The sequence below is a fragment of the Pezoporus flaviventris genome, unplaced genomic scaffold (genome assembly GCF_033815535.1).
Source record: "Pezoporus flaviventris isolate CSIRO_AGI_PZ_B2104156 unplaced genomic scaffold, CSIRO_AGI_Pfla_v1 ptg000154l, whole genome shotgun sequence".
Taxonomy (NCBI): Eukaryota; Metazoa; Chordata; class Aves; order Psittaciformes; family Psittacidae; genus Pezoporus; species Pezoporus flaviventris.
Window position 1 is genome coordinate 1,673,144 of NW_026892702.1, and position 27,678 is coordinate 1,700,821.

The following is a 27,678-nucleotide window of genomic DNA, read 5'->3' on the forward strand; positions in this document are numbered from 1 at the left end:
CACCGCTGTCGGGCAACGAGTTTACGACATCGCGGGCGGTGGCGGCGGGACCGGGACCGGGACCATGTTCGGGGCGGCGGCGGCGGAGGAGGACGACGGAGATTTCCTGTCCCCCGCCAGCGGGTGAGCGGCGGCGGGCCCTGCGGCCTGCCTCATCCCTCATCCCTCCTTTCTCGCTGCCGTCAGGAGCTGGCAGCACTGGGGGAGCCTCCCGGCGAACGGACCCGCGGGGCCCCATGGAGCCCTCCCCGCTGTTAGCAAGGCCCTGCTGCTGGCTCCGGGGGTGCTCTACCGGGTGATGGGGACCAGAGGGGGAGCGGAAGCCGTTCTCCCTTTACGAGAGTCAGCACCGGCTCTGTACCCGCCTCTCCCGTCCCGCCTTGCTTATGGGCGTAGGCAGAGCCTGACCCCCGGCAAGGGACTGGCGGCCGGAGCGGACCGGGCCGGGGGGCTCCGTGGCCTGAGCACCCTGCCCAGGGACCGTGAGCTGCTCCCGTGGGAGGAGGCGGGGCCGCCCCTGCAGTCATGGGGGCACAGGCGGGGGAAAGGGGCTCCTTCCACTCAGCGTTTGGGGGCCCGCGGGTGCTGGGTTCGGGGGTTAAGCAGGGCTGGGTGCTGCGCCCTCAGCAGCTCCTAGGCCGTGGGTGTCGTTTCGGTGTGCAGCACACTCGGGATTCCTGCTTATTGTTCCTTGGAAGGTTCCTCCACAGTTGTGCTTCCAGCTGTGCTCGTTCTTTGCCCTCCAAGGAGCTCCAGACAAGCACTGCGAGCTGGTCCTCTCCTTTTAGCAGGCAGTTATGCTTTAAAAAACAAGAGGGACGTGGAGCTGTTGGAGCGAAGCTAGAGGAGGCCATGGAGATGCTGCGAGGGCTGGAGCAGCTCTGCTCTGGAGCCAGGCTGAGAGAGCTGGGCTGGGGCAGCCTGGAGAAGAGAAGGCTCCTGAAGGGGAGACCTTAGAGCAGCTCCAGTGCCTAAAGGAGCTGCAGGAAAGCTGGAGAGGGGCTTGGGCTAAGGGCCTGTAGGGACAGGCCAAGGGGAATGGCTTTAACCTGCCAGAGGGGAGACTGAGATGAGCTCTTAGGCAGAAGCTCTTCCCTGTGAGGGTGCTGAGGCGCTGGCACAGTGTGCCCAGAGAAGCTGTGGCTGCTCCATTCCTGGCAGTGTTGAATTAGTGTTGAATTGTTGATTAGGTTGAGTTATTCACTTGTCCCACAGGACCAGGTGATTAAACAGGCTTAAAGCAGTAAAACTGCCAACATGTTTTGTAAGAATAACCTGTTTACCTGCAGCATTAAATCCTCTGCCCTCTGACAGCAGAGCGTCTGCTCTTTTAAAATTTAATGGAGAACGTGTTCCCTGAGCATTTCAAAAGGAAAACTTCTCATGTGGAATGGTGGCTTCTCCATTGTCACATAGTTTTTCCAGTACTGGAGCCATCAGCTGTTCCATACAAAGGCAGTCCTAGGCATTGCTTTAAAAGTTGCTTTCTTTTTTAGTGTAGTTTCAGCCCTTGTTTCTTCTCTGCAGTAGCTTTTGAGGAAGTGAAACACAGGCCACTTCCAGCCTCTTTTACTTTTGAATAAGCAGAACTTTTAGACAATGGTTAATTAGGATAGGACTGTTTCATGTGCATCCCTTTGCTTATTTCTGAAGTAATGGTAAGCACTTTACAACTTAGAATTAATGGTGTTTGTTCTCTATGAAGCCAGTGCTAAATAAGGTGAAGCAGTTTATTTCTCTTTCTAGTGCCAGATTAGCCTCTCTCTTTGGTTTGGATCAAACAGTCTCAAGCCATGGAAATGAATTCTTCCAGTACACAGCACCAAAGCAGCCTAAGAAGAGCCAAACAGCAGCTGGTGAGGAACTGGGCTTGGACATGGGGAAATAACTTTGCAGCTCGTGCCTTGGTGGCCCTTTTGTGAGAAACACTTGAATCCTGTGTTCAGCTCTGGGCCCCTCACTACAAGAGAGACATTGAGGTGCTGGAGCAGGGCCAGAGAAGGGCAATGGAGCTGGTTTAGGTGCCTGAGCACAGGTGTGATGGGGAACGGCTGAGGGCCCTGGGGGGGGTCAGTCTGGAGAAGAGAAGGCTCAGGGGGGACCTGATCGCTGCCTACAAGTGCCTGACAGGAGGATGGAGCCAGGAGGGGTTGGGCTCTGCTCCCAAGGAACAAGGGATGGGACAAGAGGAAACGGCCTCAAGCTGCCCCAGGGCAGGTTTAGATGGAGCTGAGGAACAATTCCTGCCCCAGAGGGTGCTCAGGCATTGGAACAGGCTGCCCAGGGCAGGGCTGCAGTCACCGTCCCTGCAAGTGTTCACACACTGTGTAGCTGAGGCCCTCAGTGCTATGGGTTAGTGGTGGCCTTGGCAGTGCTGGGAAACAGTTGTACTTGATGAGCTTATAGATCTTTTCCAACCTGTTTGATTCTATGATTCTATGGACAGCTGTGTAAATAATCCTCTTAGTTTTCTTTGATACTACCCTCTAGTATGTGTGGCTACTCAATGGCCTTTGGTGATTTTGGAACATCACTCTTTCATTTTGTTTTTTTTTAATCTTCTTCTGGAGTTGTTTTTCTTTGGATGAAGGAATGTGCGTGGAATTGTGGCTGTTCTGTCTTGCTGATGCTGTCCCTGCTCTTGGTTCCTCAGCAGGCCAAGCAGCCCAGAAGGCTCCTGTGGCCCCAGCAGCTTCAGGAGCTCCATCTGTGTTTGCGGCCACCGCAGTTCTTGCTTATCGATAGTAAGTGCAGTTTCCTGCCTGACCTGTTAGTCTGCATATCTGGGAGCTGGAGCCCTGATCATAGAGGGAAGGTATTTTTGGATGAGTAGGATGAGACTGTGGTTATAGACATGGGTCTGCATGGCAGTAGTGCTACAAATCAGTGCAAGTTTCTGTGCAAAGCCAAGCTCAGTTACTGCGCTGCTGTCCTGGGTTATGCAGTTGTCAAATAAATAGCAAGTTTCTTATTTGGCCATTACAGGGAGCTGCGTCCTGAGACATCAGCCTGACATTCACACTGTTTCCAGGCAGCTCTGTCAGGTGCTTATGTCTTACGTTCCTTTCTGCAGAACTGAGGCTTTGAGCACAGGGTGACAGCAGTAAAATCCTCTGTCCATTTGACACTGCCATCATGCCCTAGAGCCAGGTTGAAAGAGTGGTTTTCAACTCAAACTCCATAATGTATGCTCCTGTGATCTGTGGGCAAGCAAGACATGTAATGTTTTTAAGCTTAAGAAAGACTTTCTGATCCTTGAGGCATGAGGACAAGAGACTTGAACTCTAAAGAATTAAAACTCAGCAGCAGTAGAGAGAAATGTGAGGAAGGGATGGTTCCACAGCTGATTATCTCACTTGTCTTCCAGTACAAATGGGCAGTACTTGAAGCAAGGCAAGTATGGAGCAGCTGTAGTGGGGAACCACGCCACTAAAGAGGTGAGGAACACTTCAGTCCTGCAACGTTTCCATGTTGAGAGCATGCTCTTATGGGGTAGTGTTTCTCTGAACTCACTGGCATGTCTTTGCTTTTGATGTTGGAGGTCTGGGTTCCACTGCTGCTTCCGCCTCCTGGCCTTTCTTAGGGCTCAGCCATTTGCCTCAGTGACCTCTTTCTTTTCTGTGATCAACAAGTTTGTAAGATCTTTTACAAATTATGCCTGAGAAATTTAATGTGTTGAGTGCAGGTGCATGAAGGAAAGCATTTAATAGAGCCAAATATGTCAATGTGATGCTGTATCTGCGTTGTTTAGCACTTGGAAAGCTCCCTCCAATTTATTTCTTGATCTGTTACACTGGCTTATGCCTGTATGGCATGTATTGAATTCTGTGTATCGAAGGGTTAGTGCACCATCCTTTTACACAGTAACTGTGACAAATGTAGAATTAGTCAAAGCATCTTGCTTACTGCAAAATAATTAGTTTAAATTGCTTGATCCATGCATGGATTGCTTAATCCATGTGCATGGATTTAGCTAGTATCATCCATGCCCATTTTCCATGGGATTTAAGAGGTGTTATAATACTGCATTAGGTATTTTTGCTGTGGAAAAAGCAGCTGCTGGGTCTATTTGGTAAATAAATACTGTAGCCTTAGGCTCAGAATTTGAGAAAGCATGTGAGAACTGAAGATGAGGTTTTGAGTTCCTGCTTTTTGTTCTTTTTCCCTGCCCAATTCCTTGTGGAATCCAGTACAGGCTCCTCCTTTACATCAGTCAGCAGCAGCAGATCACAACTGCAAGGATCCATCCAGGCTTTGTGTTCACGGTAAGACTCTGGCTTAGAAAAGTGTTCAGGGATATATGTTATTCACAGCAAACAGAAGCTGACTCTGAAATACTTAAGTCTTAATTTATAGCCTTTCAGATCAGACATCTGACACAGCAAGAGGGGTCTTGGTGACTGGGAGCACTGTTCTCCTCCTCTTTGTATTGCACAAGGGATCATTACATCTGCCTTTTGCAGAGCAGTAGATTTCATAATGCAAGTTCATCTGCTGTGGGAGGTGTATTATTACCTCTAGATCATAGAGGAGGTGCTTTGAGTTTTGCAGTCCTACAGTGGATAGAAACAGAACAATTCCTTTTGCTGATAACTTGCAACTGAGCAAGCAGAAGGAAATGTTTTCTCTCGGAAATCTGACACTCGGCATTTTCCTGCTGATGAGAACAATTTGGAGCATTGCAAGTCCTAAAATGGGATCTCTCCGGATGTTCTGTTTTCTGCCGGCTTTACAGAAAATTGGTGTGTTGATTTGCTGCTCCCAGCTCGTCATCAGGTGACATGAAAATTCTTGATTTGATAGAAGTAATTTTACTCTGAACTGGTAGAATTTCAGTCCAGATCTTTGCTGAGGATGGCACCTTGCTCTTCCGATTTTATAAGTGCATTTTGGGTTCTGTAGTCTGCTTCTGGTGGCAAGAGTTTTTAGAATCAAGGGCGAAGTGACTCCTCCAGTTGATTGTGGAAGTCTAAACATAATCAATACTTTTGAAAAGTAGGTTGCTTCCACTTAAAAATCTCAGCATGTATTATATGACCTAGCTGCAGAGAAGCTTGTGAACACTTTCACCAGCTTGTGAAAGCTGCAGCATCTCTAATGAACTTAATATTTCCTCATGTATTTGAGTTATAATAACTCTTCCAAGATAATGAGCACATGAATAAAAGCTATTTTGTGCATTCAGAACTTGGGTGGTAACACAGCAGGATTCTGCCTCTGTTTAATTTCAGGAGCTTTTATTTTAAGCTTCTTTTGGGATGTGGATTTTTTAATTTATTTCAGTTGAATGCATCATTTAATGTTAATATAGGACTGTTTTCCTGTTTCACAGGTCCAGCCCAACAATTACAGTACCTTCTATGATGATCAGAGACAAAACTGGTCCATCATGTTCGAGTCAGAAAAGGCTGCAGTGGATTTCAGCAAGCAGGTAACTACTGTGTGCGAGGCAGGACTTGCCGCCCTGTTAGAACTACAGACAATTCAGACCTGTTTCTGAGAGCACCGTATTGCAGAAAGGATCCAAGTTGGTTGTACTTTTACGTTGCAAGTTCAGCCTTGAGTATCTGCATGGCTGTTAAGGAGGCAGATCTGCCATGAGCCTGATGGAGTTCTGTTGTTAGATACAGGCCTCTGAGGCAGGGAGCCTGTTACTTCTAGGGGGACTTTTGATCCAGGTTCTCAAGTACTGTAAGACCAATGGCTCTGTAGAGCAGAGGGTATTTATGCAGCAGGATTCGGGACAAGGAAACACAGAATGCCTCTTAGGTGCATCTATAGCCTGGGCTTGATCAGTACAGTAAGAAATGCATCAGATCTGTAGTGAGTCGCAGTGGAACTTGTCACTCTGTTTTAATGACCAGAGGCTTTCCTTCTGCAGGTGTGCATTGCCAAATGCAACAGCTCACCAGTGCTGGATTCAGTACTCTCCCAGGATCTCCTTCTCGGAGAGGGGCAGGGAGCAGAAGCAGGAGACTCTCTGGAGGTTGCCTATACGGGTTGGCTGTTCCAGAATAATGGGCTTGGACAGGTAAAGGCATTTCAGCTTCTTCCTAGTACTGAAAGTGACAGCACGTGGAAGGAACCTGCCACATTGAGCATAGTATTGGTGCTGATGGTAAAAGGATTTTGTCAGTCACTTATGGCACCATAACCGAGGTCTTAAGTGTTACCTATAGAATAATGCAGGATCCCATTACTGTTCAGGAGGAGGTGATTGAAAGGCATTTAACTTTCATTAATACGAATGTGTGAGAGTGCCTATGAAACTTGTGAGAACAGACAGGGAAGCCAGCTCTGCTCCTCTGGAAGCAGCTTGAGGAAGTGATAAGAAGGGCCTTGTCTGACATGAAGCATATCTCCAACTACTAAAAGAATGAGAACGCTTTCACATCCTCTGCAGCTAATAAACAAATGCTTTAACCTTCCAAAGCATTACTTCTAAAATACTTCTGCTGGCAAAATTAACAGCAAAGGGTTTGCACTTGTATCCATCTGCAGCTGAATCTTTTTGCTATAAAAAAGGGCTTTATGTTTTTCATCTGTTAGGAGGCGTTTTGTTTTTCTTGGCCTGCCTGGCATGCCCTTCACTCTGTGTACCAGTGGCACATAGCAGAGCCTACTTCTCATGTGAAAGAGTTGTTCAGCTGCATAGTTTAGTGTGCAAACATTAAGTACAAACAGCTGCTGTTGTAGTTTAATGTACAAAACTTGTAGACAGTTGTTTGCTGTTTGATAGAAGCCTGTTGTGTGGTGTTCTGGTTGGCCCAATCCTGTCCTGACCATCGAGCTCAAAGCAGTTGTAAAGTTTGAGTTTCCAGCTAGTGTTTCCTATAAGAAATTGGACTGAATTGTACTAGAAGCTGTAGCCATGCTCTGTCTTATGTCTAGTAATTAATTTTGGAAGAGGTAGAATAGGAAACAGCACATAAGAGCTTGCAGGAGTTCATGAAATGTGTTAAGTAGAGTTCAGAGTCTTGAAATCATTGGGAAATCCATATAGTCTATGTTTTTGTTCTTCAACTCTCTAGGTATTTGACTCAAATGTTAACAAAGACAAGCTGCTGCGCCTGAAGCTGGGATCTGGAAAGGTCATCAAGGTAGAACTTCTGACACTTCCATTATAACAACTGAAGTCTGAGCTTTGAATTACTGGAGATCTTTTTCAAGATTCTTTATTTTCTTCTTAATTTGCACAATATAGCCCAGTCTCCTCAGTGGCACTGTTGTCCTGTTTGGTAAAAAAGAAGCTTTTTTTCAAGAGTTTCAAGAGCTGGGTTTTTCAGTTGTCTGTGTTTTTTCTGGGAGCCACTTAATCCATTACCTTGTTCCCAGGGAGTCCTATTTCTGAAGGAGGATTTCTATTTGGGAAGTACTTCATATTCCTCCACACTGATTGTGCCTCAGAAGCAGAGCATCAAATAGCCCTGACTTGTCACCTGGGGCAAGGGCATGGGAGGGTGAAGACAACTGACAAGTTCTTAGGGTGGTCTACTAAAACATAGTACTACAAGTGCTTTTACCCTCTAAACACATTGTGAGGGTTTTGACTGTGTGATAATTTTTCACTCCAGTGGTATGATGCTCCCTTATATTGCTCCATAAAGCCAGGTTGTGAATCAGAGATGGTAGAATCGCAGAGTGATTGAGTTGGAAGGGACCTTAAAGCTCCTCCAGTTCTAACCCACTGCTTATGGGCAGGGACACCTTCCACTAGAGCAGCTTGCTCCAAGCCCCTGTGTCCAACCTGGCCTTGAACACTGCCAGGGATGGGGCAGCTACACCTTCTCTAGGTGCTCGCCACTCAGACATCATGGAGATGCTTATGTTCAAGTCACTTTCATTACCTGAGTAATTCATAGATGACCTGTTACAAATTTTTCTTCATTGAAGATACACTATTTTTCTAGTTTGTTTTAATATCCATTTTCTTATTAATGTTGCTTGGGTGCATTAGTCATCCTGTTAAATGCAGGCATCCATTGACCATTTGTATTTTTCTGACTTATAAATCTCCTTCACTACAGCTGTTTTCTGTGGGTGCTTTATAAATCCAACCACAACGATTCAGAAGTGATCTCAAGGATGTGGAGTCCTGTTCTTTGCCTGAATCCTGAGAGGTCACCACTGAGTGCTCTGCAAGCTCCTGCAACTGCAGAGTCTGTGCGCACAGCACAGCATGCAGCTCTGTTCTCCAGGATGTCAGTGGGATCTGCAATAGCTATTTTTAAGTTATGGTGCTTAAAACTTAAACCAGGTTTCTGGTACCTGCAGAGATCTGGAAACCTCCAGCCTTCATGCTAGACATTGCTGCATGTGTTTGATTTCATTATCAACATCTTGGGAGCTGCTTCTTTATTCTTAAGTCAATGTTGCAACTTACAACTGGCCATTATGATTTATTTTAAGACACAGGTTTAGTGCTGCAGACTGAAAACAAACAGGATTTCACAAGAATCTCTGTATGGGTTTTGGTATCTCCTATAGCCAGTGCCTGAAGATGTCTTAATGAGAACCATGTCATGTCACTGATCAAACTGTTTGCTTTCTGTTCTGTTGTGTCTCTGAAAACCAAAGGGCTGGGAAGAAGGAATGATGGGGATGAAGAAGGGAGGCCGAAGATATCTCATCATTCCTCCAGCATGGGCCTATGGAGCTCAGGGAGTGGCTGGCCGAGTCCCTCCAGACTCCACTTTAATTTTTGAGGTGGAAGTGAGGCGAGTGAGTGTCTCCTGCCACATTTATTTTACATATACTTTATGGCTGTTGAGTGGCAGCATTTATCTGCAGGGTGAAAACCTGCTGTTGGTATGAGAGCCACAGCTCAGAAACTGTTATAAACCAAATACCACAGGAAGATACATATCTTTAATTAAAAAAAAAAACAAAATTCCCCAAAATCCCTCTGGGCTGTTTACTAAGACATGTCTGTTCTAACTGTCTTGGGATCTTTTAATTTTCTTATTTGTGAGTCACTTGGGAAAACAGCACTCAGTGGGGAATGACAGGATGCAAAGACTCAGCTTCTCCAGTTCTGAATCAGTCATAAACCCTTAATTGAAGGGGATGAGCTTGACAAAGGAGTAGTCATAAAAAATAAAGAAGTTGCTGAAAACTTATTTTGGGAACCCAGAATAACCTGTGTTTTGTTACATGGTTTTTAAGGTGAAGCTGGTAAAGGACTGCTCTGGTTCGGATGGACAGAGTGTCAGCTCACGGGATTCTCCTGCACCTTCTCCAGTCCCCAGTTCAGATGGCTTCCCTGCAGACACTGGTTTACTGCCCCCATCTACAATACCTCCAAAGCCTGGGTAAGAGGCAGCTGCATTAAAAGATGGCAATGCTCATAGACGCATAGCACAACCCTGCATTAACACAATCCTTTGGCAGATGCGGGTCCTTTTTGTGCCAGCCTAATGCTGTCAGTGTGGCAGAGAAATGCTTGCTGATGAAGCGTGCAGGAAATTTGCTGCTGGAATATGCTGAATAGATTGAAAGAGATTGGAATGGGCACAGATTAAGTCATTCCTCTACAGCAGTACTGAGATCTGGCCTGGTTAAGCCGTATGGGTACTGCTACAACAGTCTGCTTGTCTCAGGTGGCAGTGTGATCATCAACTGCTCTTGGGTAATGGCTCATTTGTTTAATTGCAAATTTTACGTTGTCATTTGTTTAACTGTGTCAGCCATCCTTTTTAGGGAGCTCAAGTTGAACTGCTGCTGTACTTGTCATAAGTAGTTTGTTATTAGACTTGATTAAAATTGTTTGTACCAGGATGTGGTTGTTGCAGCAATCCATGAAATCATCTTTCTGTAATCAGCTGTTCCACAGCCATGGAACTTGTTCATAAGGATATTCAGAAACTTACAGGTAGTGTTGCAAAGAATCTTCCAAAAGCAAGCTAAACTAAATGCTTATGGTAGAAGAAAATGGTTTTCCTAGGGGGAGGTGTATTTGACAGTATTTAGAAATGCAGACTGTTGAATCCTGAATTTCTTGTTAATCTCTAGTATCAGCATACACTTTGTTTTTCAGGGAGCCAGCTGTTCGGGCCAAGTCAAACTCCATCAGTGAACAGCTAGCAGTAAGTGTTGGCTTTTTCCTAACTAATTTGAAGCCTTAAGTAGGGAAGCTTGATTGTTTCACCATTACATTTGATATTGCTGAAGATAAAGTGAACATCAGGCAAGGAAGACTCTTCGATGCTCACCCTACTGACACTGGGTTAGGGCCTTGTTTTTGAAGGCATTAACAGAACATGAACTGCAGTTCTAGTTCCTACTCTTAAATGTAAGGTTACTTTTGACCATGTGGATAATTACAGGCTAGCTGTCTTTTCAGATAGATGGACAAAAATAAAATGGATAACAAAGAGTAAATGGGACATTTGGTATAACTTTATACAGCTACATGGGAAGATGACTTCATGTGAGTACCTCAGGATAGAAGCAGCTGTTAAGCAGCTTACTCAGTTCACATGTCTTCACCCTGTTGCTGTGCTTTGTGCAGGTATAAGTTTTAATGTGTAGTGACAGCAGTGTCATCCCAGAAGGAGGGTACATAAAGCAAGCCAGATGAACAAACCCCGTGTTATCTTGTGTGCTTGAAAATTAGCTTTTTGCGCAGTCATTGAAAAATTGAAAGGGACAGAATTAACTCAATGATTTAGAAGAGTCTAATCCTGACAGATGTGTCTGTAATGTCTGAAAAGCCTGGGCTGAGGGACCAAGGGAGAGTAACTGCAAGCGTTTCTTTTAGAACCCAGATGTAGCAAAGGCAAAGCTTATTTCTCGGATGGCTAAAATGGGACAGCCCATGCTGCCTTTCCTGGCTGGGACAGCAGGTAGTCAGCTGGACTCCAGTGACTCGGAGATAGAGGTACATTATTATATAAGTATGGCTTCTTTGATGCTTTCTTTCCTGTGTGAATCCCTTAAAGGGGAATCTGTAGTAATAGCTCTCCCTTTGTACAGGGAAGCATACCCTGTTCCAGTGGCAAAAGGGTTGAACAAATGCTCTGGACAGTTCAGTTGGGTTAACTGGGTAACACCCACTCTGAAGTGATCTTGGGTTCAAACTGTTTGCTTGTTCTTCAGCATTCATTGTAATATGCAGACATGTTTTTAGGATCCAAATACACTCAGAGGGACAGCACAACCAGTGGCTTCATCTTCTGTGAGACCAGCCCAGCCAGCTCATGCGGTACTGCCCACAGTGTCCACACAAGGTAATGTGCTGGTGAGCTGGGACTGGAATAGCAAAACTGCACTTCTTTGCAGGCTTCAGGCAGAAAGGTTTTACAAATAAAGGATTCGTTTTGGGAGCTGAAATAGGAACTGATAGGTATGTTCTGGGTCAGGGCAATCCCAACCACAAACACCGGCTGAATGGAGACTGGATGGAACAGCCCTGAGGAAAAGGACTAGGGGGTGTTGGTTGATCAGAAGCTCCCTATGACCAGACTTCAGTGTGCACTTGAGCCCAGAACCCCTTCTGTGTGCTGGGCTGCACCACCAGAATGTGAGCAGCAGACCAAGGGAGTGTTCTGCTGCACTGTGGGGAGATCCCCCCCTACAGTCCTGATCCAGCTCTGGGGCAACAGCACAAGAGGAACATGGAGCTGTTGGAGCGAGTCCAAAGGAGGCCACGGAGATGCTGCGAGGGCTGGAGCAGCTCTGCTCTGGAGCCAGGCTGAGAGAGCTGGGCTGGGGCAGCCTGGAGAAGAGAAGGCTCCTGAAGGGGAGACCTTAGAGCAGCTCCAGTGCCTAAAGGGGCTCCAGGAAAGCTGGAGAGGGGCTTTGGACATGGGCACAGTGAAATAAGAGTGAAAAGCATTAGAGACTGACAGCCTTGGTGTGGGCTTGACTTGTCTTCCCATGATGGACTAGTAATGTCAGCTGAGCAGGCTTCAGAGTCAGCATGAGTAACATCTCATATCAGTAACCTTTAGAGCTGCCTTTCTTTGAATGAAAAGAGGTTACCTAAATGTAGGTAGAAGTGGAATCTCTCTGAAAGATTACCTTTAATCACTTGTTTTACTGGATTTGATTTTCACAAGGCTGCAGACAGGTTTCTGTTAAATTTTTGTCTATTTAGTTAATGGTTTTTGGCCATTTCACACTGGGCGAGTTAAATTATTTCCAGCTACTTTATGGCATGCTGAATTTCTTTCTTCCTTTTCAGTACCTCAGGCATCTGGTTCTGCACCCCCAGTATCTTCCGCTGCTTTAATTCCTGCAACGATCCAGCCACATTCAGCTCTGCCTACAGGAGCACAGGGCTTTCAGGTACCAGAATGAAACTGAAGAGAGTATTGGTTCTCCTGTTCTTTCTCCTAAGTCTTACTTCTCCATTGCTGGGGCAAGGGTGAAGATGAGAATCCCAGGTTCCTTCCTGTGACACTCTGGCATTCTCAGGTTTACATTACATGCCTCTAATTTAGTCAAAAAGGGCAATTTTTCTGCTTGCTGATGGCTTCTTTAGGTTGAACCAAGAATTAACCAGACTTCTTTTAGTATCTGGTTTTGTAGTGGATAAAATAAAAAAACTTCCAAGTATTTGTAAAGCAAAAACTAGAAGAATTTTAATTGCAACTTTTCTTGGTCCTGGTCTGGTTTTCCATGAGAGCTCATTCGCACACTCCAGGTATTCATGGGTCATGGTTTTCACCCAGTGAAGGAACAAGCCTTTTAAAAGGCTTGTGGTGCTGCTGTGAAGTGATGCAGTCTGCTTGCTAAACAAGGAAGCTTTAAACATACAATGTGTTTGCCACATCAGATAGTAAAGACTTACTACTATGATAGTCATGCAAACCGTTCTGTAAAGTCTGAACCCAAGCCTTTTACCTTCTGCTTTTGCAACATATTTTCTGGAGCTTTTGGAAACCAGTGGCCTATGTCACAAAGAGTGTTTAATTTAAAGGGTTGAAGCAGAGGAAGAAATAATTTGATAATGGATAAAACCACTATGTAGTGATAACACCCACCCCCATCCCAAAAATCACCCCAAAACCCCCAGCAAACCCAGATCTGATGTGGCCTTTCAGTGCTTTTGCTTTGCAGTTTCCTTGTGTTGAAAATGAGGAAGGTTTGGCAAGTAACAGGATAAAGAAAGGCTTTTCTGTTTGTTGAAATAGAAACTATTCATTAACATGAAGTTTTAATCTGAGGGTGATTTGGATGTATTTGCTTTGAATGTTTTGAAAGTTTGACCCTGATATCCTGAATTCTTCTCAACCCTTGGCCCAAGTTGTATTGTAACCTTTCCTTTTACCTTGCCTGAGAGTGTGAATTGGTACGTAGGAGATAGCTGTAGCATTTAATATGTGCTTTGGTCTGTTTAGCTCCTCCTTGGCACTGAACAGTAAAGTTGCAATCAAGTCATGTTGCACTTTTTAAGCCCTCCCTAGGAAGAGTCTTGTGTTACAGTTAACCTAACTCCAAAGTGAGCTGTTCGTGTGCTGGCATTTGCCTCTCCCAAATGTAAGGTAACATATTTTTGCTTAAAATTCAGTGAAGAAGATAACTTAGTGAGCTGTGGTAACTTGAACATGTATTTAAGCCTTGAAAGAAGTGACTGTTATTTTCCCTGTACTATGACTTGTGTCACTTGACTTCCAGCTTCTCACTTCTCTTTCTTTTTAGTTTCCAAATATCATCTTTGCTCCTGGGGCTTAAAAAACCCCCATGAAATCCACTTAAGTGTGGCAAGCGGGGAGATATCAAAACATATTCTAATCTATTAAACCTGTTCTGCAAGGCATATCCAGGAATGGCATTTGCTTACCCCCAGACGGCTGCATCTGCTTCTCAACTCCAGCCTGTGGGACAGATGTATCCTGCACCTTACCAAGGTATGTTTAAAAAACTTCTTGCTTTCCAGAAGGTTGCAATACCTGCAGTAAACTGTTCAGCATGAGGATGTAGGTAGCAATAGTAGCAAACACATGCATATTCATTTTGTCTGTCATAGAATCAGACTGGTTGGGGTTGGAAGGGACCTTAAAGGTCACCCAGTTCCAACCCCTGCCACCAGCAGGGACACCTTCCACTAGAGCAGCTTGCTCCAAGCCCCTGTGTCCAACCTGGCCTTGAACACTGCCAGGGATGGGGCAGCCACAGCTTCTCTGGGCACCCTGTGCCAGCGCCTCAGCACCCTCCCAGGGAAGAGCTTCTGCCTAAGAGCTCATCTCAGTCTCCCCTCTGGCAGGTTAAAGCCATTCTCATTTGGCTTGTCCCTACAGGCCCTTGTCCAAAGTCCCTGTGCTGTTTCACAAATCCCTATTTCTTAAAATCAAATAAGGGTAAATATTTTCCAGTAAATATCCATCTTTTTTTTTAACCTTGACTTCTTACAGTGTGAAGGGGAGTGGAATTTCCAAGTGTACTGCCAAGGCTGTGTGTTACTACATGTATTTTATAGATGATTCTTCCAATTATATTTATAACTGTAATAGTAGAAAGCTCTCCTATGACCCAGGGAAGGAGCTGAAGTGTGCATGTAAAGGCCTTTAAGTGTGAGAATGTAGCAACCTAGGAAGGACTTAGAGTATTAAGGAACTTCAAAGTTTCAGAAGTCAGCCTTTGTGCCTTTTGTTTGACTGTTCTCTTTGCACACTACTGTTCCTGTGTGTCTGGGGGCTTCCCTCTTGTTGACCCAAGTGCTGTCACATTGCTCAAGAATTTTTTTATGCTCATAAACCTGCCTGGTCATGTTATTTGGAAAACACCTACATTAGTTTTCCAGATACCATCTTCTTTTTATTTGTTGGAAGAGAGTGGCTGTCCTGTCTGGAAGGCTTCAAACTGCTAAGCATGGCTTTTGGTCTGTCTGTGTGGAGGCATTTTCCCCTAGTGACTATAGATCTCTCTCCTTTCCATTCAAGCTCCTGGGGATATTACTTCCTTCTTGATGACAGAAGCTCGGCAGCATAACACTGAAATCCGAATGGCTGTTAGCAAAGTGGTAGACAAGATGGATCATCTGGCTGCCAAGGTAATGTATGCACAGGCAGGCTTGTTAGTGATGGTACTGCTTGGTCTTCAGGTGTAGTCTGAGGAGTTGACTCTGTTTAAATGCTGTATTAAGTTTGTAGGTGATGTTAGTAACAATGAAAACTTCAGTGTTACCAGACCTTGAAGCAGTAATAATTCACCTACTGTGAAAAACTAAGCCTGCTCTTGGGGAAAGGTGTTTTCTCTGTCTTTAATATCATATGGCACATTGTGTTTGGGAGGATTCACTGCCCTTCAGGAGGTGTCACAGTAGATACAGTAGCATACACCCTACAGCTGATGAGGTGCAGCAATGGATTTTTGTGGATGTCTGACTCTGATCTACACCCATAAATTCATTTCCTCTGGTTTAAGAATGGCTTATCCCTGCAGGTGGAGGAGTTGAGGAAACAAAGTGTTGGTAACAGCTCACTCCTGCCTGGTATCTCCTCTGTTACTATGGAAGCATCCATGATCATGAGCAATATCCAACGCATAATCCAGGTGAGCATGGCCAGCCTTATTTAACTGCTTCCATAAGGAGCTGCAGCCCACTGTTACTCCTAATTGGGACAGCTCTACTGGTTTGGCCCAAATGTCAATCTACCCATGTGTTCTGTCTTTGCATGGCCAAAACCAGCTGCCTAGGTAAGAGCATGAGATACACAATGATTTCCACCCCTCTCCCTCCTAAAAAAGCTCTGCTCAGCAGTTTGTGGTTTGGGTGCTTTCCCAGCCAGAGTTGATACACTGGTATTTAATAGGCCTTGACAAAAGGTTCATGTGGGAGAAATTCAGCCTCTGCTTAAACCTTTATGGACTTAACCCACAGCATCCTGCAGCACAATTTCACAGCTGGAGTACTATGTTGCAAAAACCACTTACTTCTGTTTTTCACTACTTGGTATTGTGCTTTGTAGCTTTCCAGAAATCAGCTTTACAATCTTGTGTTTTATGGGTGAAGAAGTCAACCAGACACAGTATTCTCTAGAATGTGGTTTGGCAACCGCTGTCCCAGGCCAGGATTCCTGCTAAATGCAGCACAGAGCCTTCCAGTGGTGTGACCACAGAAGGTGGTATCTCACCTCTGTATTGCATCTGTACAAAACAAAGGTTTAGGTACTGCTGCAGGGAAGTCTGAGTAAGATGAATATTCATGCTGGGCTGTGCTTTAGGAGAATGAGAGGCTGAAGCAAGAGATATTTGAGAAGAGCAGTCGGATTGAGGAGCAGAATGAGAAGATCAGCGAGTTGATTGAGCGGAATCAGAGGTAAGGAGTGGGAGGGTACATACAGCCTGTGCATTTGCAAAGACTATCTAGCTTACACTTGGTTAGGTATAACCAGGAGGAGTGCTCTTTAGAGTAGAGACATGCTCTGATATATTTGTTTAAGGCATTAAAAGTGTGGGGTGTTGTTCCCCCCTCCCCAGAGAGCTTATCTCCAAAACTGTGGTTTACTGTGTAAAACAGGGATGTGTAAAAGGGGGTAAAACCTCATCAGCACACTTGCTCTGCTTCTGGGAGTTTTTACATTTGCTAGCTTTTTAGCAAGGTGGAAGAAATTGTAGATGTGGTGTCCCTACTTCCACTGGCTGTGTGTCCCATTTGGTTAAAGAAGGGGAATAATTTGTTTAAGGAAATGGCAGAGATCAGTGGATATCAAGTTATCACAACTCTTGACTGTGTGGTAGGAACATTAGACTCATTAGAGAAGTAAAGCAGGTATCCAGACTGATACAAAATCTGCTGTCCAAGGCACACCCAGTCCACCCTTTTGAGATCAGGACCTTAGTGCAGGCCGCCATGCAAAAAAGTCTGGGACTTGTCATGAAGAAAACTGATGTGAAATACCATGTTTTCTCTCTGAGCCTTTTGCTCCAAATCATGTGCTTACATAGATGCTCATCCAATCTTCCCCCATTCACAGGTACGTCGAGCAAAGTAACTTGCTAATGGAGCAGAGGAACCATTCCCTGCAAACAACAACTGAAAACACACAGGCAAGAGTGTTGCATGCAGAGCAGGAGAAGGTAATGGTGACAATGAGCGGAGCAATCCATCTCCAGCTGCAGCCAGGAGAGGGGCTGCTGGTGGCACTGAAATGAGCTGAAGCCTTGTTAGTCAAGGCTTAAGTGCGTTCTCTTGCAAGACAAATGTAGTTCTGGACATATGTTCTGAAAGCTGTTCTGAGAAACACTTTGTATTCATGGCAAAGTCAGCACAGAGGATATAAATGGTGATCTTTATGCCGTCATAGCTTTCGTATTCATATCTCACAGGGAGGTGTCTGATTTATTGTTAACTTTGTAGGTGTATGTCCAACACATTGAGCAATTGTGTATTACAGGGCTTTGTATTTAACTGACATAGAACGAATGTAGCTGTAAGAAAAAGTGCTTGCTACTGAAGTTTCCTCATTGCACTTCTGCACTTTTGTTTTTTAATACTAATATTCAAGAACTGTTTGTTTCTACCAATAATGTGTTGTGCTTTTGTGAAAGGGGCTATTGGGAAATAGCTTTCAAACCACTTAAATGCACCTGTGCATGGCTGCATATCCGGTAATGTGTCCACTTAGGACAGCCTAGCCCAGGCTGGCTTTGAGGTCAGTAATTGCATGGTGTTTTCTATGCCTTCTCAAGCCCTGGCTTCTTAAATAACACCAACTTCAGTCTTGCACTGTGCTCCCCTGCTGAATTGTGCTTTTCTCCAATTCAAATGTGAGATGATAAACGCTTGCTCTGCATGAGAACCATGACTAAGTGCAGCTTTCCAGGGTGTGCCAGCAAGTGTGCTAAAGAACAGCACAGTACATGGCTGATAACTGCATGCTGGTGTGAGCAGGCAGTGAGGGAGGATTCTGTTTTAACACTGGGAGTTTTAACACAGGATTTAACCTGTAATCATGTAGTGAGAGATTCTAACCAGGAGTAAGTCAGATTGAAAGAATAAATAAAATCCCTTCTGTCAGTGAGCACAGCATCCAGCTTGTGCAGTAGCCTTGGGAGGAAGTACTTTGGGAAGTATGAGATGATCTTTAGAAGTCTTTTGGGCCTCATCTTCAATAAGGCTCCACTTGATCCAGCAATCACTGCCTGGGAAAGAGCACTGTTACATGAACAGACTTCAGGCTGCACCAGAAAAGCCATGAAAGCCATGACATGCATTGAGTGATTTCTGCTGCTTTTGTGAGAGTGCTGACTGTAAATGTGAAGTCTGATATTCCTTTCTCTTCCGTTTATCCAAGGTAGCTGCTCTGTGACTGCTGTTTCAGAGATCACTATGGACAGACAGAATCAGGGAAGAGAGTTTTAAGCTATTTTATCTGTTCTTTAAATAAAATAGGGACTCACCACTTACTTTGTGATACAGGCCAGGCATCTGTGCCCAGGATCAAAGAAAAGAGCTATTAGTAGCTTGCTGCTTTTGGGTGTTAGGTCTTTGACCCTGGCAGAGCACATCACAGCTTTAGATGAAGGCTTTGTGTCCCACAGTCTCCATTGCAGGGAAATGGTAATCACAAGTAGGACCCACTGCTCCTACATCTGCAGAGTGAAATGTGCCTTTAGCTTCTTTCTTTTTAAGCCAGGCTTCACTACCTTTTTCTGTCAAAGCTTTTACAGTTCTTGGAATAATTTAAGGGCTTCTCTGGCATGCCTTAGGCTCCTGCAATGAAGCACTTTGCTTTTCTGATGATGATGAATGCCTCTGCCTTGCAAGTTGTGTTCTTAACTCTCCCTGTTTCCTGTCACTGCTTTCTCTTCCCAGCACATGCTGCCAGTGGATCGGGGCTGGGACCAGGTGAGGCAGTGTGTCTGCTGACTGTGTAGGCCATAGATAACTGTGCCCTGGGTAGTGCCAGCCCAGCTTCCTTTTGCATAGCTAGAAGGTGACTGGCATCAGAAGAATTGCCTCAGATCTTGAATTAGCATGGATCTTCCACTTGGGAAAAGGCTTTGGAAAAGGGCTTTCTAACTGGCAGTGTAGCCACTTGCTCTTTCTTGGGGAGCCCTTTGCAAAGACGTTTGGCAGGACATGGTCAGGACATGATCGTGTAATTATCAGAGCAGATACAGATCATGTAAGATTCTTGGTACCTGAAAGCTGGAGGCGGAGCTGAGCTAGTATAGATGTGAAGCATTCGCTGCAGAAACTTGAGTCTAGTAACAGTTCCCAGCATAGGATTTCCTTTTTTTTTTATTTTCTTTATTTGCCATTAAAGATAAGTGTTAAAATAACCTTGAGATATGCTACGGGGTTTGGTTTTGGTTTTAGCATGCTAGGAGTTACCATCTTGAACTGCAGTGAGACACGTATGGAAACTTAAGAGAAAAGCAGGTCAGTCTCTGAAATACTGCCTCCTCTTTAAAATGAATGGTGTGGTATCCCAGCCCTCAAGGTTAGCACTTATTCACCCTCACCATAGTTGGAACAATTTTGCTCGCAGCTCTTCTCTGCCCGAAGGTGGTGGTCCTAATCTGAAGTGAAGCAGTAGTTATTTTATGGGGATAAAGCAGAGAGAAGCTCCAGTGCTCCTGAACTTACCAGTTACAAGAATGTGAAAGCCTGTCGGGAGTCTGGTTGTAGGCATAGAGAGAGAAGCTGCTTGGGTATTCCCTATAGAAAGTGAGGTTTTCTGACGGGTGCAGTTCTGTCTTTGCAGAGCATCCTCTGAATTTCGTGTGTCTTGCAATGAGATTGGGAACGTGACTTTATCTTGATGCCTTGAGCCTCTCCTAACAGATCTCCTAACACAAGTTGTGTGACAAGCTGTGGTAGTGCCTGGGTTTACTGAGTCACTGACTCTGAGCAATATTCAATCTAAACAAGTCAACAAATGACCTTGAGATCTGTGCTGCAGAATGCCAGCCCTGCCTGTGCAGGCACCTCAAGGTGTCTACGTGCCGAGTGCTCTGGAGGGAAGGTGCTCTTGTGGCTGGACCGAGCCTGTGTTTTGTGTGGCTTTTTCAGTCGTTTGTAAGCTTATTGAAGACAATGACATGTTGGAGCCCAGGCTTTTACTTGAACAGGCATTGTCATAGCTTAAACTCTGGGCAGAGCCACCAGGCACTGCTGCTAGTCTTAAAAAAACACATGTAAGCTTTTCAAGGAAAACTGCCTGAGTTGATCTGGTGTGGTGCTAAGGTTGGTGGTGGCCCTGTGCAACTTTCTGGTTGGTCTGGACAGCTTACAGGCAAACACAGTGACATGGCAAAAGAAGTTACTGTTACATCTTCAATTTGGAGGTGCCTGTAAGGTGCTGGATCAGCACTTCCCTGAACACATCTCCAGTGCTCTTCCTGCGAGAACAGCTGTGGTTGTCTCCTCACACTCACAGATTCTTTTTTCTACCTTGCTCCATTTTGCACAGGCCAAAGTCGCAGAGGAGTTGGCAGCTGCCACAGCACAGGTTTCCCAGCTGCAGCTGGAGCTGACTGCACATCAGAAGAAGGAGATGGACCTGCGGAAGCAGCTCTCTGCCGCCCTGCAGGAGGCTGAGCGGCACGAGACACAGCTCAACAAGCTGCAGGCGCAGTTAGCAGGTGAGGCTTCCTGTGCCTGCTCCAGCAGAGCTCCTTTGTCATTGGTTTTCCTTTTTTGTAAGCCATAGGCTTTTCCTTTCTTCTGGGCTATCTGTTCCTGCTTTTCCTAGGGCCAGTCACGGGGTATTGAAGGAGGCTATTGATACATTGAAGGTTATATGCATCCTTGTAGCACTAAAAGCAAAGTGGGCCAAGTCAAATGAACAAGATCATGCTGTGACAGGGATGTCTTTTGCAGAAGCTATTTCTTGCTATTACTGGCTGACATCTTGTAGAGGAACAGAAACGTTCCAGTGGTTGAAAAGTTAAGATAAAACCTGAGGTATAAACACTGCCATGTCACAGAAAAGCTGCTCCTCATCAATCTAGTCCCCAGTGAGGTGCAAGTTGTGTTGTTGATCTCATTGTGCAAGAGACACTGTTCCTTCCCCTCAGCCCCAAATGCATTCACCTGAAATATATGTAGTGCTAAAACCCACAGTAAATTGTATTTTTGCAGAGCTCCAGGAGGCCTCTGAGGACACTCAGACCAGATTTAAAGCTGAGAAGCAGAGCCGCAAACAGCTGGACATGAAGATCTCAGCACTGGAGGAAGAGCTCATGGACCTGAAAGTGGAGAAGGAGACCCTTGAAAGGGTATGTCCTGTGCCAGCATCACAGAGATACAGAGAGGGCTTCAGTTTGCTGAAGTTTAACCCAACAATCTTGTATGTTAGAATCATAATTCTATGATAATATCATGGTCCTATGAACTTAAGGTCCTTTCCAACCCTAACCATTGTATGATTCTGTGTAAATATCCAAGTTGGGTAAATCTTGACTCATCAGCAGGAAAGATCCCTGGTGGATACTTCGTGCTTATGTGGGTTCTTTGGTTTCTTTTTTAATATCTTAGCCAGTAATATGTCAACATTCTTACCTTTAAAACAGTATCTCCTTGATTTTAAAGTGATAAGACTCCCTGCTCAAAGCAGCTCTTTCTGCACGAGGAAGAGAAGCTTCTTGGGTGCAGGCTGGCCTATTCTATGTCCTGTTCTGTACTGCAGAATCTTGCAGAGAGGAAGAAGAAATCCCTGTCAGAGAGAGCTCAGGCAGAGGAGGAGATGGAGGAAATCCGCAGATCCTATCAGCAGGAGCTGGACAAGCTCCGTCAGCTGCTGAAAAAGGCACGGACTTCGACTGACCAGGCAGCAGCAGAGCAGGTGAGGAGCCAGGGGAGCTTCAACAAGTGTCTGGAAGCCTTGTAGGAACTTATTATTTCCTACCTATGGTGTAAGAGACACTGTGAGTGCAATATGGTGCAAGAGACCTATGGTAGGGAATAGTTGTACAAATGCTCAGGTAGTGGAAGAATAAAAACGTTATTGCCTTGATTGTAGGGGTTGAATTTAACACAGGGCTCACTTTGTTGTCTTTCTAAAATATCTTTGCTGGTGTTTGGCCCTGCCTCTGACTCCTGCCTTTCTAAGGCAGTGCCTGATTTGGGTGGGCAGGAAGGCTGCAAGGTCCCAGTTGTTCTCTGACTCAAATCCCAGGCCACTGACATGGCTGCAGAGCTTTGCTGCAGCGTTGATGCAGGCTGGCAAGCATCATCAGATGTAGACTGTGTTAAAGAGTGTCAAACTGAGGAAAGCAGAGGCACCAAATTGAGCTTATAGTAGAGACAAGAGTACAGGACTGCTGATGAGTGAAAGACTGCTTAGAAATATGCCAAGAGATCTGAAATGGGAGTGAGAGCTTCAGGTCAGCCTGAGGGATTGTGGCTGGAATTGAGCTGAGGATTGGGCAGGAGCTGGTGATGGCTACAGGGCTGCCATCTGCATACTTGCATGTTGCATGTTGTCCAGCCTCAAGCTTTCAGCCACTTCTTGTGCAAATACCCATTGCATGTGTGTGTTCCTAATGATTTCTTTTACTTGATGGGCAGCTGTCACTCCTCCAGGCAGAGCTGGAATCCCAGTGGGAATCTAAATGTGAACGTACGCTGGCATCAGCCAAGGAGCAGCACATGAGACAATACCAGGAGGTGTGTGAGCAGAGAGATTCCCTGCAGCAGCAGGTGTCCCAGCTGGAAGAGAAGGTAAAGGGGCTGAAATGTAATACCAAATAACCAGTAACCAGCATCTCCCACCTCAGTGCATCTTGACTTTAACTTCTTATCTGCTATGATGGGGCTACGGAACTGATGGACAGGGGTAGAGCAGTTGATGTCATCTATCTGGACTTGTGCAGTGTTCAACACTGTCCCACACGACAGCCTTGTCTCTAAACTGGAGAGACATCAATTTGATGGATGGACCACTCGGTGGATAAAGAACTGGCTGGATGGCCGCACACAAAGAGCTGTGGTCAATGGCTCAATGTCCGGCTGGAGACCAGTAACGAGTGGGGTCCCTCAGGGGTCGGTGTTGGGACCGGTCTTGTTCAACATCTTTGTGGCTGACATGGACAGTGGGATTGAGTGCGCCCTCAGCAAGTTTGCCGATGACACCGAGCTGTGTGGTTCGGTTGATACCCTGGAGGGAAGGAATGCCATCCAGAGGGACCTCGACACGCTTGTGAGGTGGGCTGATGCCAACCTCATGGAGTTTAACCATGCCAAGTGCAAGGTCCTACACCTGGGTTGGAGCAATCCCAGGCACAGCTACAGGTTGGGCAGAGAAGGGATTCAGAGCAGCTCAAGGAGAAGGACTTGGGGGTGTTGGTCGATGAGAAAATGAACATGAGCCGGCTGCAGTGTGTGCTCACAGCCCAGAAACCAACTGTATCCTGGGCTGCATCAAAAGGAGCGTGACCAGCAGGTCCAAGGAGGTGATCCTGCCCCTCTGCTCTGCTCTTGTGAGACCTCACCTGGAGCATTGTGTGCAGTTCTGGTGTCCTCAACATAAAAAGGACATGGAACTGTTGGAACAAGTCCAGAGGAGGCCACGAGGATGATCAGGGACTGGAGCACCTCCTGTATGAAGACAGGCTGAGAAAGTTGGGGCTGTTCAGCCTGGAGAAGAGAAGCTGTGTGGAGACCTCAGAGCAGCCTTCCAGTGTCTGAAGGGGGTCTATAGGGATGCTGGGGAGGGACTCTTCATTAGGGACTGTAGTGACAGGGCAAGGGGTAACGGGTTAAAACTTAAACAGGGGAAGTTTAGGTTGGATCTAAGGAGGAAACTCTTTCCTGTTAGGATGGTGAGGCACTGGAATGGGTTGCCCAGGGAGGTTGTGAATGCTCCATCCCTGGCAGTGTTCAAAGCCAGGTTGGACAGAGCCTTGGGTGACGTGGTTTAGTGCGAGGTGTCCCTGCCCATGGCAGGGTGGTTGGAACTTGATGATCTTAAGGTCCTTTCAAACCCTAACTACTCTATGATTCTTGACTGTTACGGAATTTGGTCTTGTCCATGGGATGTCTGTATTGCATCTGTTCCATTGGGTTGGTGGGCCAGTGAATCTACTGCTCTAGTTCTGAATGAGGGGAAGCTGAGATGCTTTTAGTCTGAGACTGACATCAACAATCTCTTCTGCTTTTCTGAACTTATCTCGGTTTGAGCAGAAGCTGAGTTTTGAGGTGGGTGACACTGAAGGGGCTGTAACTGACAGGCTCTAGTTCTTGTGTTTCAGCTTGCGGCTCTAAAGCACTCAAAAAAAGCAGAGGAGCAAAAATTGTCTGAATTCCAGCAACGTTTGGAGCAACTGGAGCCTATCAAAGAGAAGGTAAAGGGAGTAACACAGCAGCTGAATGTAAACCAGTGTGCAGTAATTGCTAACCTCGGGCTTCCAGTGTCCAGAATAAGAGGAACATGGGAGGGGAGGGAGTAACTTCACATTGCTTCCAGCAAACCAGAACAGGTCCAGTGATGAGACCTGGCCCCCATTTCTCTGGGATCTCAGTAACGCTGTGCCTGCTCTTGGTGTTACTTAAAGACCTATTGACACAGTTGGGGATCTCCAAGGTTTTCACTTCCTTGGGTGTATTTATTTTGGTGCTGTTACTTTCAGCAACTCTATCAAAGCCCTGCTTAAAACTTCACTTGGCAATTTACCCCTTTACAAGAAGCTGGCTACAGGTAACCTGCCCAGGATGAGTTTCACTGTGGTGGTGTCTGAGAGCTGTTCTGACTTCCAGTTTCCCTTTGGCAGTGTTCAGCCTTGCAGTCTGATATTGTGGCACTGAAGGCTCACTATGAAGAACGCATCCAGGACCTGGAGAAGGATCAGGCTGGATCTTTACCTGCAGACTTCACCGAAGAAGTGAGCTCCACTATCCAGTATTTCTCCTTACTAAGCAAATGTATTTACCTTAAATGATTTCTCTTTGAGCAGAGATAAGAAAGAAGAACATTATTTTCTCCACAGAAGCACTGTGTTTCTAGTAGCAGGGTTTATAGAGGAGGCAAGGATGTGATCTTCCTACTGGCACTTGGTTGCTCAGTTTTATTTTGTAGAGTAAAACTCAAGATTTGAGGTTTAGATTAAAAAATTGAAGGAATAATTAAGAAGTAAATGTCAGTATGCCTTGGTTTGTGCAGCCTCAGCTCTGGAGGGAAGGGTTTGGGGTGTATGTAGTGGTTTTGAATTAAGGTGACATGATGTATTCTGCTTTGTTCTGGGAACTTCTGATTTGGAAAGTAGCTTCTTTGAAAACCACGTGTGTGTTTGGATTTGTTGTTCCTTCACCTGGAGAAGGATCTGCTGTTGAGGCCAGTGCTTCACATGTTAACGAATTGTATCTTTGTTTCCTGTCTTGCTCTTTTCCAGGTAAAGAAGATAATGAATGGGGTGTTTCAATCTCTTCGGGGTGAATTTGAGCTGGAGGAGACATACAGTGGCAGGACAGTTCTGGGCGTTGTCATGAACACTATTAAGGTACACCAGTGCTAAGAAGCACAAGGTGATCAACGAGAGAGAACAAATCTTAGGCTATATCCACAAATGTATGTTGCAGGGCTGAAATAACAAGCAGAAATCTGTGGGTGGCAAAGCAGCCCAGTAGTAGAAGAGACAGGACTCTGTGATGGTTTATGCTCAGGATATAACCTGTGTTCTCTCTACTCACATTTTTCAGACTGTAACACTGCAGCTACTCAATAGGCAGCAGGAGAAACCAGATCAGGACAGTGAAAAGGAGGAATCTGAACCAGGAGCAGTGAGACAGGAGGGATCACCTGGAGCAAAGCCTGACCACGATGAGCCCGTGCAGCATAGCCCAGCACAGAGTGCCACATTCTCAGCTGATCCTGAGGAAGCAGCCACAGGCTCTGTGGTGCCTGGCCAGGAAAGCGAGCCTGCTCTTCTGTCTGCTCGGCCCACAGCTTCTGAGGAGGAGGCGGTGACACAGAGCAGGGGGGTGTCAGAAGAGAAGATCCAGGGGGAGCATCTCTCTTCCACAGCAGAATCCCACCTGGATCCTGATAAGGGGCCTGTGCTTGCAGGACAGCCTGTTCCTGAGGTGGATGAGGACTTTGTCCCAGCTGAGCAAGGACAGGAGAGCAGTCCCATCAGGAAAGCTGAGACTGAACGCAGTCCCTCCAGAGTATCTTTGCAGGCAGAAGCTGTAGAACCCTCTGTTCTAGAGGCCAAGCCAGAAGAAGCAGATGTGGCAGTGCTTCCAGGAAAGCCAGCGGTGGAGCAGAAGGCAGAGGAGCCTGTGGGAGGTTTAGAGCCCTTGCCCTTAAACGGTGAAGGAGGGAACTGCACAGACCCATTGGATGGAGCCACCTCTGAGGAGCCTGCTTCAGCATCCAACAGAGCAGAGCTGAGCTCAGCTGTCATCAGAGAAAGCCCAGGGCAGCAGGAGCTGGACTCCAGCCCCAGGCAGAAGGAGTGCAGGTAAGATGTGACTCCTGGAGTAGCCACAGTCCCACTTTGCTGCTGGGCAGCTCGGGCTGGTACAGCAGCACGCAGAGAGGCTCGTGCAGCCGCTCCGCTGTAGAGCAGCACACTGCAGAAGGGGCTGAAGCTGGTTTTGGTGCTACCAGGTCCCAGTGTCATCTGCCCTGGTGAATGGTGCGTGCTTTAAGTTTGCCTGAGCAATAAAGCTCTTTCCTCATTCATTAACAGAATTTGTCAAGCCAAGATACTGTCATCTGCAAGTGAACTGTTCATTCTTTATCTTCTTCCAGCCTCTTTGAGGATGACAACTTCTTTGAAACAGCATCTCAGAAACCACTGAAGCCTCGAGTGCTCTCTGAAGAGGAGGATGAGGAGGAAGTGGTGTGTATTTGTATCTTTCTGCTCCCACTGAACTGGTTCAGGTTTTAACTGGAGCTTGTCTGTGGAATCCTCCCTGTGGCAGTAGGGTCTGACAGGCTCCTGCAGCAGAGCTCAGCACTTCCCCTACATCCTCTGTCTCAAGAATATGTGGGTGTTTTGGTTGTTGAGGTTCAAGGCATTGCCTGGCCTGAGGTAGCAATGACAGCTCCTGCTGGCATGAAGTTAGTGAGGCCTCCCAGGTTAAGGGAGGGGTTTTAGTGCCTTGTGTCCTTGTTACCCTGAGAACATCTCTCCTGGAATATTAAAACATCATATGAGAAATGCAAAAGCTTCACTATTCAGGTTTCTTGGTACCATCTCCTTAAAGGTGATGGAGGGTTCAGAGCCAGAACTGCATAGCAATTACTATTGGGAAACTGTTAAGACTGACAAGTTCCCCTCTGCTTTGACTTCCAGAGCATGAAGGGGCGTCCCCCTCCAGCTCCACTCTTTGGTGATGACGACGACGATGATCTGGACTGGCTGGGATGAAGATGTGCTGGTGAGCCTGAGAGCCCTCTCCTCTGAGCATGGCCTCTTCCTCTGCACTGAGCACTTAATGAGCTGCATACATGGGACAGTTGTGAACAACCAGGGACTTCCCAGGCTCTGGTACTGCAGACTGATGGGGCCTGAGGGCAAGTAGCTCTTTGGCACCCCCAGGCACTCAGACCCATCATTCTGACCTGACAAACTCTAGCAGGAGTTGGGAGGAGCTGAAGGAACCAGACAGTCTCTACATGTTTGTATTGTTCTCCTCCTGTGAACAGTTGGTTCATTAATCTGACACCTGATGCAAATACCCACTCTGTAAAGTGCTTCAGAAAACCAAGCCTGGCAGGACCTGTAGTAGGAACTACTTTTAAAAAGAAACAGGCTGAAGTCTTGTCTGCTTCCCCA

The 27,678-nt window shown here is 46.1% G+C and overlaps 1 protein-coding gene across 5 annotated transcripts; it reads left to right on the forward strand.

Moving 5' to 3' along the window:
- Positions 1–27,678, forward strand: FKBP15 (FKBP prolyl isomerase family member 15). Of its 5 annotated transcripts, none has more exons than XM_061479748.1 (30): positions 1–123; positions 1,747–1,856; positions 2,654–2,744; positions 3,368–3,437; positions 4,191–4,265; positions 5,333–5,431; positions 5,882–6,031; positions 7,032–7,100; positions 8,578–8,721; positions 9,166–9,311; positions 10,037–10,085; positions 10,760–10,879; positions 11,129–11,228; positions 12,185–12,288; positions 13,760–13,853; positions 14,886–14,995; positions 15,388–15,498; positions 16,170–16,264; positions 16,923–17,025; positions 18,764–18,796; positions 20,367–20,538; positions 21,038–21,174; positions 21,585–21,740; positions 22,466–22,618; positions 24,148–24,240; positions 24,667–24,777; positions 25,285–25,392; positions 25,592–26,355; positions 26,649–26,739; positions 27,196–27,678. In XM_061479748.1, the coding sequence occupies exons 1-30, from the start codon at positions 65–67 to the stop codon at positions 27,268–27,270; spliced, it is 3,792 nt and encodes a 1,263-aa protein (XP_061335732.1). In that variant the 5' UTR covers positions 1–64; the 3' UTR covers positions 27,271–27,678. The 5 variants fall into 5 exon arrangements, with proteins under 5 accessions (XP_061335732.1, XP_061335733.1, XP_061335735.1 ...); XM_061479749.1 differs by having other exon boundaries at positions 59–123; positions 2,657–2,744; XM_061479751.1 differs by lacking the exon at positions 18,764–18,796 and having other exon boundaries at positions 59–123.

Coding starts and splice junctions, on each gene's coding strand:
- FKBP15 (XM_061479748.1), top strand. CDS start 65: ATGTTCGGGGCGGCGGCGGCGGAGGAGGACGACGGAGATTTCCTGTCC. Junction 12,289..13,759: donor CAGGAGCACAGGGCTTTCAG/GTACCAGAATGA, acceptor CTGTTCTGCAAG/GCATATCCAGGAATGGCATT. Junction 21,175..21,584: donor AGAAGGAGACCCTTGAAAGG/GTATGTCCTGTG, acceptor TCTGTACTGCAG/AATCTTGCAGAGAGGAAGAA.